Source organism: Hylobates moloch, unplaced genomic scaffold (genome assembly GCF_009828535.3).
Source record: "Hylobates moloch isolate HMO894 unplaced genomic scaffold, HMol_V3 SCAFFOLD_1, whole genome shotgun sequence".
NCBI classification, from domain to species: Eukaryota; Metazoa; Chordata; class Mammalia; order Primates; family Hylobatidae; genus Hylobates; species Hylobates moloch.
The window spans coordinates 134,341,759-134,354,367 of NW_026652276.1; the positions used below are offsets into that span (position 1 = coordinate 134,341,759).

General features: G+C 39.9%; 1 protein-coding gene across 5 annotated transcripts in view; it reads right to left on the reverse strand.

Moving 5' to 3' along the window:
* Positions 1-2,777, reverse strand: part of NPSR1 (neuropeptide S receptor 1) — a 208,897-nt gene extending 206,120 nt beyond the window's left edge. For 3 of the 5 annotated variants that reach the window (XM_032758341.1, XM_032758340.1, XM_032758339.1), the window contains exon 1: positions 2,436-2,582. In XM_032758341.1, coding sequence (XP_032614232.1) covers positions 2,436-2,582 — 147 coding nt within the window. Of the gene's footprint in view, positions 1-2,435 lie in introns of all 5 variants that reach the window. The other 2 variants (XM_032758342.2, XM_032758338.1) reach the window with 1 other exon arrangement.
* Positions 2,778-12,609: the final 9,832 nt, after the last annotated feature.

The following is a 12,609-nucleotide window of genomic DNA, read 5'->3' on the forward strand; positions in this document are numbered from 1 at the left end:
AAATATAAGGCATTCATTTTACTCAAGGAGCTTGAGGACTGTAACACATTCAGCCAACACCTATGGAAATAGCAGTTTAAGACAGAGCTGCATTAAGTGGCAAGAAGAGAGGTACAGTCCGTGACACTAATGAAGCTCAGGGAGGGATGAGTCAAGGAGGGCTTCGTGGAGGAAGCAACCCAAGCTGAGCTTTATAGACTGGGTACAATTGAGATAAACAGATGAAGATGGAAGGCAGGTCCGGATGGAAAGATACACCATGGATTGTGAGAATTAAATGAGATACTTCACAGAAGTCACTTGCTAAGTGAGTCTTGCTATGACTCTTAGCACCAAGAATGCCCAAAGTAAATGAGATGTATGGTCGTTGCTGTTATTTCTGTGACTTTTACTGCTGCTGTTATTTTTATTTTCATGCTTTTTTTTACTGCTTTTGATGAAGGCAATGAGGATTAAAGGGATACATTTGGGAGACAGTAAAGGAGGCACGGTTTCGAATTTCTTCTCTAGAAGTATGTCAGATAAGATGAATTGCAGTGAACAAGGGCTTGCATCAGAACTATTTCTGTATCAACAATGCATTAAATTGCTTGTGCCCAAAGGGGATCATAGAAAAAAAGTTACACTAAGAAATGTAAGCTAAGTTCTCACGAATACCACCACTAATCACTGTGTAACAAAAATCACAGGGTTTTAGTCAATATATGTATCTCTCAAATAATGAATCTGAGCATTCTAAGCTCCTGGCCAGACACAATTCCTGTCTTTCTGCTTTTCTCCTTGTCCAGTGGTCCAGCCGTTTTGCTGCAAACATATCAATAGGAATCAGCTAGAGATGCTGTGATTCTCTTTAGTGTCTGGCGATGATGTTGCTAGGATAGAAAGGACAAACACTCATAGAGAGCAAGGTGGGATTTGTTTCTTCACATATTCCAAATATCCCTGTAGGTGCTGTATTCAAAAAACGGCAAATGAGATTTCAGCTGAGATTGATTCTTGCCTAAGTCTCAGAATAACCACCTTATTGCTGATTGTATCCCCTTTGCAATGGAGGGCCTCTCTTCATTCTGCTTGCTGTCATGTTCTAAGAATATCAAAGAGGCTACACAGGCAGCAATACTGAGTGGAGTCCTGTGCTTCTTGGGTGCACAAAGCCTGCCAAGACAGACTCTCTGGGTCTGCAGGCTGATTTCATAAAGGGGATTATTCAGTTGACATTAAGTGGCAACAAACTCTAATTTTACTTTCTAAGCTACATCGTGGAGCTGTGCAGCTGGGCTGTGTATGTGCATATGCATTAGGAGGTGATTCCGAGGGACAGGGTTTCACTGAAGCCAGTGGAGGAGCGGTTTGCTCAGGTTCTGCTTTGCTGCAGGATCATTAGGGCCCTGGAAGTTTAAGTCTGACTCCTGGGACAGCACCCTGCTGAAAGTTTTATTCTGAATATTTGCAAAAGAAGTGAACTTCCAGTAGGGAGGTGGATGTTACAGTAATGCTACTTCATTGGGTAAAAACCAAATCATTTCAAGAACATACAGAGGATTAACAACAACAACAACAAAACCCAACAAAGCAACAACTAGAATCTTTTTGAAGTATTTTTTTCTTCAGTGGAAAGGACCAGTTTGAGACCTGTGAATTATTGCAATGACTAAACATATCGTTAGACAGGGTGTGAAATAACCTGACAACCCAGCATTCTGAGGCAAGAAGCAGGAAACTGTTGTTTTCCCAAATGTGTGGTTCATTTCTGTCCACAAGATCTTGTTGCGGAATAAGAAACAATACAGTATTAGCTTAATGAAGATCCTTCCTCAGTGTGGCCCTTGGATACTTTGAAGGTGAAACTCACCAAACTCTATTTCATTTGTTCTAGGAGGTAATTTGTTGCAAATGGTGGCATCATCAACTACCCTTAAAGAAATAATATTTCCCACTGATGTTTAATGAAAAGGATCATCAAAGAAAGTGTCGTCCTTCCTGCCTTATTCAATATTGTTTCTCATCATATCAGTCACTGTCCTGGGGATTGTGAGCTTTCCGCATCTCTGGTGTTCCTAGCAAAAAACTCATAGCTCTAACCCCTACTAGAAACAGACATTTCAAGTACTGCTATAGGATTAATTAAAAGTGCTTTCACCTAAGGAAAGGGGGAAAGTAAAAATCATCTACTCATAAATGTTACTCATGATTCACACATTTCCAGCAGCATCAGAAAGAAAAACGCCACCTGTATTCCTAAGAAACTACAATCTAGGTCTCTGCACACTAAAGCTTGTTGCTGTAGCACTTCAGACTTTTAAAAATCCTTTTTAGTAAAGAAAATAAACAACACTCATTCACAATACTGGCTATGATACTTCAATTGACACTCTTAAGTTCCAGCAGTCTCATTGTTATAAGTCAGCGTTCAGAGTCGCAGGCAAGAAACTTACCTTAAACGAGTAGTAGAAGGAGCCCCATTCCTTTCCTTCCACCACTTCAGTAAAAGTCACTGTGTCAGTGCAAGCCACTGGGGAAGAATCCAGCGTCTGCCCGGTCCCACTGGAATCGAAGCTGCCCTCTGTGAAGTTGGCTGGCATGGCTCAGGCGGGGTTGAGCCTCACTGTCCCTGCTCCTGCAGCTGAGTGAGGGAGTCCAGCTTGCCTCCTGAGAGCTGGGCGGCAGCTGCAGCTCTGCTGAACAGAGGCACAGAGCCCTCCCTGAGCCCACCTCACTGAAGAGCTTTGCCTTATGACAGGGAGGATCTACGTGCTGCTCTCTCCTTGTCAATTACCACCAGGTAGCCAGCACAGCACAACCCTCATCACCCCACAGTCCCACCCAGGGCCCAGGCCCCACCCCAAGAGCAAGGTGGAGCTCCCCATAGCCATCGACATGGCTCCCTGGATGGGACCCCTGTTCTGTTGTGGTTTTCCTTACTTCCACAGTGGACCCCCACTTCTGCTTCAGCTTCAACGATACAGGAATTGGGACTGATCAGAAGGTGCATGAATTCGGGTCATGTTTCCACTTCTGAAATCAAATTATAATTATGTATTTGTTTCAGCTGAGGTTGCTTTCTGACTTAAAGCCTCACCTTGCCATCTACTGTGTCATGTGCTGTTATTTCCGTAAGTGTAGGCAAATAGTACATTTGTATTTCACACCCTTAGTTCTATCTAGGTGTTCACAGGGCAGTTCTCAGAAAAACATGAGGTCTGTGTTTGTCAATGAGCCACAAAACCTTGTGATATGACTGGGAGGGGCCTGGTAAAGATGCCTTCAGTATATTCATCTCAGTTTCTACCTAGGACCAATACTCAGGGCGAGGGTAGAAAGGAGGTAATGCAGCATCCTGGGCACCACAGACAGGGCTAGGCGAGAATACTAAGAGCTGCTCCTGTTTCACAAAAAACCTGCAAAGCACATTTACATTCTTTCATGCAGTTTCCCAAACAACCTTGTGAGATAGGCAAGGAAGTTATCTTTATGTTCTCCTTTATGCTAGCAGAGAGTGGCTCCAATAGGTGAAATGACTTGCCCAAGATCCCACAGCTGCTGATGTAAATGAACTGATAACCCATCTCCAGAACTTCCTAGACAGCAGTGCTTTTACTGTAACAGACTGGTTTGCATCAAATCTCAAATGTCTATGGGGCATGAAGGTAACATGAATGAGGGTAGCAGGCCAGGTATAAAACAATAGGAATTAAGCTGCTTACATGACAACCAAGCATAATACCTGATTCCTCACATTGAGAACACTCTGTGAACCAACCAGGTCCAACCACTGGTTTATGACACCTGGAATAAGAGGTAGTAGCTTTAGTGGCCACCACTAAAGAACCTGGCCCCCATGAGATCTCCTGGGAAAGCTTTATTATAAACCATCGAGCCCCAAGGAGGGCACAGTGCTCTAGCCATGAGAAGGCATTAAGTCTATAATGAAGGGCAGCAAACAGAAGTGAGTTGTGTAGAAAACTGGATAAGCTGTGGGCTCTTAAGGAAAGGTTCAAAACAGGACAACAACTCAATAGCAAAACAAGTGCAGCATATTCCAGCAAACAAATAAGCATGAAGATAGGCTCAACCATATTAAAAATTAAGGAAAATAACTCAAAACAGTAAGAATGTTTATCTATCAGCATAGTGAAAGCTAGCATATGGCTATCCCCAAGTGCTGACAAGATTGAAGGGAAACAGGTGTACATCTTTACTTCTGGTGAGAGTTAGTTGATGTGGTAATTTTGAAGAGCAATTCAGCAGTATTTAGTAAAGCTGGAATTACATATCCTCTAATGCATTGTTCCATTTCTAGATGCTAATAATTTTTCATCTCTATCTGGGTTACTTACATGTGCTCAATTCACAGAAATTCTTTGCACTACATACTTAAAACATATACACTTTTCTGTAGGCATGTTTTACTTCAAGAAAATGTTTATAAGACAAAATCTGTGAGGAACTCCTGGGAAAAGGTAGAAGCTGATTAGGTCACAGTGTGGTAGGGGCAGAGTGAGAGAAAGTGGCAGATGCCATGGACAGAGAATAGGTGGGGAGAGAGAGCTTTCTGGTTGTTTCCTTTTCTCTCCATTCATGATCCAAATAGACCATTGTTTAACCTGTGGCCACCCAAGAGAAACATTTATGTATCTGTACAAGCAGACATGCAAAACGATGCCTTTGCCATGTGTAAAGAAATGTATCAGAAGCAACCTAAATATTCATGATGTCAAAATCAATGAATCATCCCAAACTGGAAACCACCCAAATGTCCAACAATTGGATGAATAAATTTTCATGTAGTCACACGATGAAATACTATATAGCAATGAGAAAATGATCTGCAGCCAAAAATAACATAAATGGAACTTACAAACATAATATTAAGCAAAATAATAAATATGCTTGTTTTCTTTCTTTCTTTTTTTTTTTTTTTTGAGATGGAGTCTTGCTCTGTTGCCCAGGCTGGAGTGCAGTGGCGCGATCTCAGTTCACTGCAAGCTCTGCCTCCTGGGTTCACGCCATTCTCCTGCCTCAACCTCCCAAGTAGCTGGGACTTCAGCCGCCCACCACCATGCCCGGCTAATTTTTTGTATTTTTAGTAGAGACAGGGTTTCACCATGTTAGCCAGGATGGTCTCGATCTCCTGACCTCGTGATCCACCTGCCTCGGCCTCCCAAAGTGCTGGGATTACAGGTGTGAGCCACTGTGCCTGGCCCTTTCATTTTTATAAAGTATAACTATGCATGTATATAACACAATGGAATACTATACAGTAGTTAAAAGAAAGTTGAGTGGACAAGAAGACAAACTAACATGGTATAATGATTAACTGTATGTGTCAGCTTGACTGGGCTATGGAGTGCCCAAATAGTTAAACCTTATTCTGGGTGTGTCTGTGAGGTGGCTCTGGATGAGATTAGCATTTGAATTGGCAGACTGAGTAAAGCAGATTGCCCTCCCTAATGTGAATGGCTCTCATCCGTTCAATTAAAGGCCTGAATAGAATAAATAGGCTAATTCTTCTGTGAAAAGGGGTGAACTCCTCCTGCCTGACTACTTTGAGCTGGGACATTGTTTTTTTTCTGGCTTTTGGGCTTGAACTGAAACATCAGTTCTTCCTGGGTCTCAAGCCTGCCAGCTTTCAGACTGGAACTACACCATTGGCTCTCCTGGTTCTCAGGCCTTCATACTCAGACTGGAACTACACATCAGCTCTCCTGGTGCTTGCTGCTTACAGATCTTGGGTCTTCTTAGTCTCTATTAATTGTGTGAATGATTATTTCATATTGTATTCCTTATAATAAATTGCTCTCTCTGTTTCTCTCTCTCCCCCTACTCTACACACACTCACACACGCACACACACACACACCCCTCCTATTAGTTCTGTTTCTGTTTCTCTGGAGAACTCTAATACACATTCTCACCTGAACTCATTTGTAGAAATTCCATAAAAATGAGAGAGTCATTGATGAAATGCAGGACTTAAAGGAAAACCAGAAGACATTTGCTAGAATGGCTTAAATGATAAGGATGGAAAATACAACATGTTGGTGAGGATGTGGAGGAAAAACTAGCATACCCTACTGTAGTGATGTGAGTTGGTACAAACCCCTTTGGAAAACTGCTCGGTAGTATCATCTACTGCCGAACATATGCATGCTCTATGACCTAGCAGTTTCACTGCTAAGAAAATACCCAACACAAATGAGCACACATGTTAACGAAAAAATGTTACAGTCAATATGGCAGTTCTGTTTGTAATAGCCTCCAACTAGAAGCTACCTAAGTGCCATTCAATAGTAAAATGGAAAAATAAATTGTGGTATATAAAATGGAAAAATAAATCGTGGTATATTCACACAATGGAAAACATACACTAATGCAAATGAATGATGCTGGATGCTGGTAATATTCTGTTCATTGACTGGACTGACAGTAACCTGAAGGTGTTCCACTTGTGGAAATTCATCGAGCTATATACACTTATAATTTCTGCATGTTTCTGTATGAATGTTATATAAGCTTATTTTTAAAAAGCTGTGGGAAAATTCTGGAGTTAGATTAGAAGCTGACTGAGTCACAGTTTTATAAAGATGGGAGCTTGGATGGGAAATGGCAACTTAGAGCAGGCAAAGGCCAGGTGCTATGAACAGGAGATAGGCTGAGATAGAACTCTTTTTAGTTGTGTCTTTTTCTGCACCCACTGTCCAGGTGGCTCATTCCTTGGCCTGTGGTTACCACACAGCAGAAACTCTGGAGCCTGGCCTAGAACTGGGTCGGTGGGGTGGGGAAGCAGGGGAGCAGATCACAACATGTGCAGATGGGCAGCTGGCACTGAGTATTTCTTCTTGTCCATCTGTATTAAGTTGAAATCAAGGTGTTGGCTGCAATTGGGAACTCATCACAGTGTCAACTGGGGAAGGATCCACTTCTAGGTCCTCCCATGCTGTTGGCAGAATTCCTTTCCTATGGCCATAGAACTCATGGCAGCTTCTTTCTTCAAAGCTAGCAAAGGGGAGAGAGATTCTAACAAGATGAGTACAATACTCTTATGTAATCACACACTTGTCATTGTATATGTCCTGTTTCCACATGTCATTGTATATGTCCTGTTTCCATTGGCTGAAAGCAAGTCACATAATCTACTTACACTCAAGAGAAAGGGATTATAGAAAAGCGTGAAAACCAGGTGTCAGATATCATGGGGGTCACCTTAAAGTCAATCCTCCATACCACTCCATGGGCTAGATGTTTACAAATGAAGAGGCAGCTCATGAAAAAGACCCAGGAAGCCCAAGCATGGCAGCTCACAACCATAATCACAGCACATTGGGAGGTCAAGTTTTGGGGTCACTTGAGCCCAGGAGTTCAAGACCAGCCTAAGCAACATAGACCCCATTTCTGCAAAATATGAAAACAATTAGCTGGATATGGTGATGTGTGCCTGTGATCCCAGCTACTCAGGAGACTGACGTGGGAGGATCACTTGAGTCCAAGAGGTCGAGGCTGCGGTGAGTTGTGATGGCACCACTGTACTCCATCCAGAGTGACCTGAGACCCTGTCTCAAAAAAAAAATAAATAAATAAAATAAAAAACAAGGAAGAGTAGAGCTAAGTATTTTAGGCATACCAACAGGAAATACTGAGTATAAAAATAAACAGCTGAAAAAACTACAAAATAGGTGTTTTGAATGGCTGGAGAAAAGAATGAATGAGATAAAAGACAGGTGAAAAACTCTCAGAAGACATTAAAAGTGATAATATTATGAAAAAATGGGACAAACAGTTAAGGAATATGTGCAATAAAGGTAGATGTCTGAACCTTTGTATCCTGAGTCCCTGTGGGAGAGTTAAAAATTAATGGAAGAGATTGGGAAACAAAATTTATGAACAATTTTATTTACAATCCATAAAAATTCTTGAAATTTTGACATGTAAAATTCTTAAGAATACATTTACAAAAGACATAAAATGTCTCTATAAAACATAGCAAAAATAAATGAATAAAGACATGAGGAAATTGAGAGGAACACCAGTTCAGGGACTGGAGGACTCGGGATTGCTAGAAATGTCACTTCTTCCCAAATTGATCTATAGATTCAGTAAAATTCCACTAATAATCAATCCAAGATTTTTAGTAGAAATTAACAAGCTGATATCAAAATTCATATGGAAAGGCAACAAATGTACATTATCCAAAGCACTTAAAAATGAAGAACATCATGGCAGAGCTTAAACTACCTGACTTCAAGATTTTCTATAAAGCTACAGAATTCAAGACAGTGGAGACTGATGAACAATGGAACAATACATTTTGTATATGTAAAAATTGATCTCTGCTTATATAGGTATCTGATTCTTGACAGAGGTACCAAAACTAACCAGTGGTGAATAGAAAGTCTTTTCAACAAATGGCACCAAGCAACTGGATATTCACATGAAAAAGGAAATGATCGTCAGCCTATGATTCTCATCATGGCCAAAATTAATTTGAAGTGGATCACAGACTCAAAACTATAAGCCTTTATAAAAAAAGCAGAGGAGAATATTTTTACAACTTGGGGTTAGGCAAATATTTCTTAGATAGGATGCAGAAAGCAATAATCACAACAAAACTTGAAAAACTAGACTTCATTAAAATTAAAATATGATCATCAAAAGATGTTTTGAAAGTGCATTTTTTTAAAAAAGAAAAGATGTCAAAATGTACAGAAAATATTGAGAGAAAACATTTATAAAATATACATCTGACAAAGAACTGATATCAAAGATATATCAATAAGAAGACAAAAATATTAAAATGGAAAATTAATATAGACACCTCACAAAGGACAATATGAGAATTCGCCACAAGTGTTTGTACAAGTGCTCAAGGACAATGGTCTGGGAAATGCACAATGAGATGCTACTACACATTCACAAGAATGACTAAAGTTCAAGAGACTGACAACACCAAAGGTTGGTAAGGACATGCACCATTTGAAATTCTCACACAATGCTAGTGGAAGGAAAAAATGGTACCACTATGGTGGTTTATGTTTGTTGATGAAAAACTGGAAAGATTCCAGGTGTTCATCAGTAGGAGAATGGGTAAATAAACCGGGATATACCCATACGATGGAATACGTCTCAGCAATAAAAAGGAGCAAAGCAATAATACGTGCCACAACATGAGTTAATTTCAAAGTCATTAGGCTGAAAGAAAAATCCTTAAAAATGTGTATTATATAATTGTGTTTATCTTAAGCCCTGGAATAAGCAAAATTAATTTATGGTAGAAAATCTAAGCATGGTAATTGCATCTGTGGGTATGGGTATGGGGCTGGATTTGGAGTTTGGGAAGAGGCATAGAGAACTTTCAGAGGTGGTGGTAATGTTATGTATCTTGATAGGGGCCTAGGTTACACAGGTGTATGCATCCATCAAAATGCACTGAATGGCATAATTAAGATTTGTGTATTATACATAATTTTTACTTGAGACAAAATAAAAAATATATAAACAAATGGTAGTATGCATTTACTTGATATTCATGCTGAAGCATTTGAAGGGACCTTAGTGATGTTGTTGACTTACTTGGAAATGCATTAATTTCCTAAAATAATTGTTGGATAGAAAGTTGAATAGAGTGATAGGTCCATGACAATGCAAAAAAAATTGATAGAATCTAAGTGGTGTTTGTATGAGTTTTCATTGTATAATTCTTTTCTATATGATTGGAAATTTCATAATAAAATATTTTTAAAAATTTAAACAAAATTATTTGAAGGAATAATTATTGAAAATTTGTCAGAATTAAAGGAACTTGTAAGACTTTAAATTGAAAGGATATAGCAGGTGTGAAACAAGAGAAGAAAAGGAAAACTTAGACAAGTAACAGTACAATGTAAGGATATCAAGGACAAGGGAAAAATTCTAAACATTTTCAAAGAGAAAAAGCAGAACCTTTACAAAGAAATAGGCATCATATGGGTATCTGAGTTCTTAATAACAATACTGGATGCAAGAAGATCATTGAATAATGACTTGGAGATTTAAAAAAAAATCTGCAAACCTAAAATCTTATATCCAGAAAAGTTCATGTGTGAATATAAAATATTTTTTTCACATTCCTGCCTCCAAAATGAATCATTTCTTTTGGGGGGCTGGATGAAGGATGTCAGATGACCTTGACACAAATATCAAAAGATTTTTTAAAGAAATACAAATTTAGGTATGATTTGAGAAATCTATTGACCAGTAGTCTACACAGCAAGTTATGTTTAACTTTGTTACATTAAAAAAAAAAAAACAACTAACTCATCATTGTTATATAGGTTAAGTCTCTTCAATAAGAAAATGATGAGAGCGCTGGTTATTCACAAATTTCAATAGCCAATATCTTGAGACCCTGCTCCTGGGAGTTCTGTTCTAAGGGTTACAATACAAAAATATAGGGATAGCAGATTCCAAGTTTGCATGCTGCTTCAGAAGCTTCTCTGGATATTGCAGTCAGAGGAGATGAATGGAGCAGAACCTCAGCTGGCTGCAAATTTGTTGAAATTTACTCTCAAGGATCAGTGCTATAGAGCAGTAGTCCTCAAGGTGTGGCCCAAGGACGGGCAGCATCTGCATCATTACCTGAGAACTTGCTAGAAATGAAAATTCTGGGGCCCCACCCCAGACCTACTATGTCAGAATCTCTGGGGGTGGGGCCCAGGAATCTGTGTTTTAATGAACCCTCCAGATGATTCTGAATTCTGCTAGGTTTGAGAAGCATGATCCCAGAAAAGCATGTTGAAGCTGATGGAGTCATCAGAAGGATGAACTGGATGACATGGGGTGGAGTCACCTGACTGGGGCAGGGAGGGATTGAAATGCATCAATCCACTGGCTTTTAGGTATAAGATAAATGTGATTAGCTTTTGACATATTTCTAAAAGCAGTTCTATGGTCCCTGACATTTCCTCTAATATGATACATATGCCTAGAAAATTTTCTCCCATGTATCACTGAGATTTGATGAATTCTCTATAATGTGTAGGGAAGTAAGCTATACTACAATATTATGATAGCTAATGATTGTAGCGACTATTAATTTCATTCAAGGATGATGGCTCTTTACAGCTTTGGAGGTAGACTCCTAATCCTGGCCAATTGCTCATCATTAGTTTAACATCATCCTTTACTCTTTCACCCAATACCTACTTACCACACAGGTCTCCTGGCAAGAAAGTGCTTTTCTACCTCTCTAAGAGTCCTTTTCTTTGTATCCCCTTAGTAACCTTTTCCTCACACATAATATTGCTCATCCCTATTTAATACTTTGTCTAAATATTTCTGTTCTCTGATAGACAATGATCTCTGTAAGGGCAGGGACCACAGCTGTTGTACTGACTACTGTACCTTTTTGTATCAAGCTCAGTACTTGGCATCAAATAGATATTTGTTGAATGAATGACTCAGAGTGCAAGCTCGTGGGTATCGTGTTGTTATAGGATAACCTTGAAACTTTTCTAATTTAACAAAAACAGGACTTTAACTTTATTAGTTAGATATTAACTGATAACAGCAACTACAAACCCCAGCATGTTGCGATGATACAGATAAGAATCTTTGCCCTGAATAGCCAGTGGTGCTGGGGGGACTGGCTCATGGCAAGGCTGACAGCTTCCCTCACCGTGATTCTACTCTGGTTTGAGAGCTCTGGTCTCTGCTACGTCTATTACAAGAGGCAGCCCAGCATTCCCCTCCTTGCCACCCCTTGGCACAAGTGAATAGTTTACTAACAGATTGCAATAAATTTTGCATCACACCTATGTGTTACCTATGGAGACTGGGAACCCTCCCAAAGTCCAGTATTTTACGTGTTTACTGCTTGCCAGGATAGGGGTTCTCAATCCTCCATGCACATTGAAATAATCTGGGGTGCTTTACAATCCTCCCTGCACATTGGAATAAGCTGGGGTGCTTTCATGCCACCCTGGAAGGTTCTGAAGAGATTGTTCTGGGGTGCAACCTGGGCATTGGGATTTTGAAATGCACCCCGGGTAGTTCTAACATGCATCTGAAACTGTCCCTATAAACTATATAAAATTAATCAGGGAAGAAATGAAAAGAAACCAAGCTTGCAGCACATTCAGCATTAATCATGAGGTCAACTTGCTCTCTTACCTGCTTCCTTACAGTTGGTTGGTGCTTATTGTCCTAGAATCAAGTAAACCCTGTTACAATATTATAGTTCACCATAATCATTCTATAGATAACACCTTGAACATTGTAAAATGTTGTTTTCTCTTTGAGAAATTCTTTCAGGTCCTGCATACCAATGAAACTATTGATGTCAGCTGGTCTAAAGGACCCCAATGATACCAACTGGTTTGAAGAACCCCATGAGAAGCTGACTCACCAAAGAAGGCAGTTTCCATGACTTTGGGAGGCTGGGGCGGTGGGGCGGGTGTATCACCTGAGGTCAGGAGTTCGAAACCAGCCTGGCCAACATGGTGAAACCTTGTCTCTATTAAAAATACAAAATTAGCCAGGTGTGGTAGCACACAACTATAATCCCAGCTACTCAGGAAGCTGAGGCAGGAGAATCACTTGAACCTGGGAGGTGTAGATTGCAGTGAGCCAAGATCAT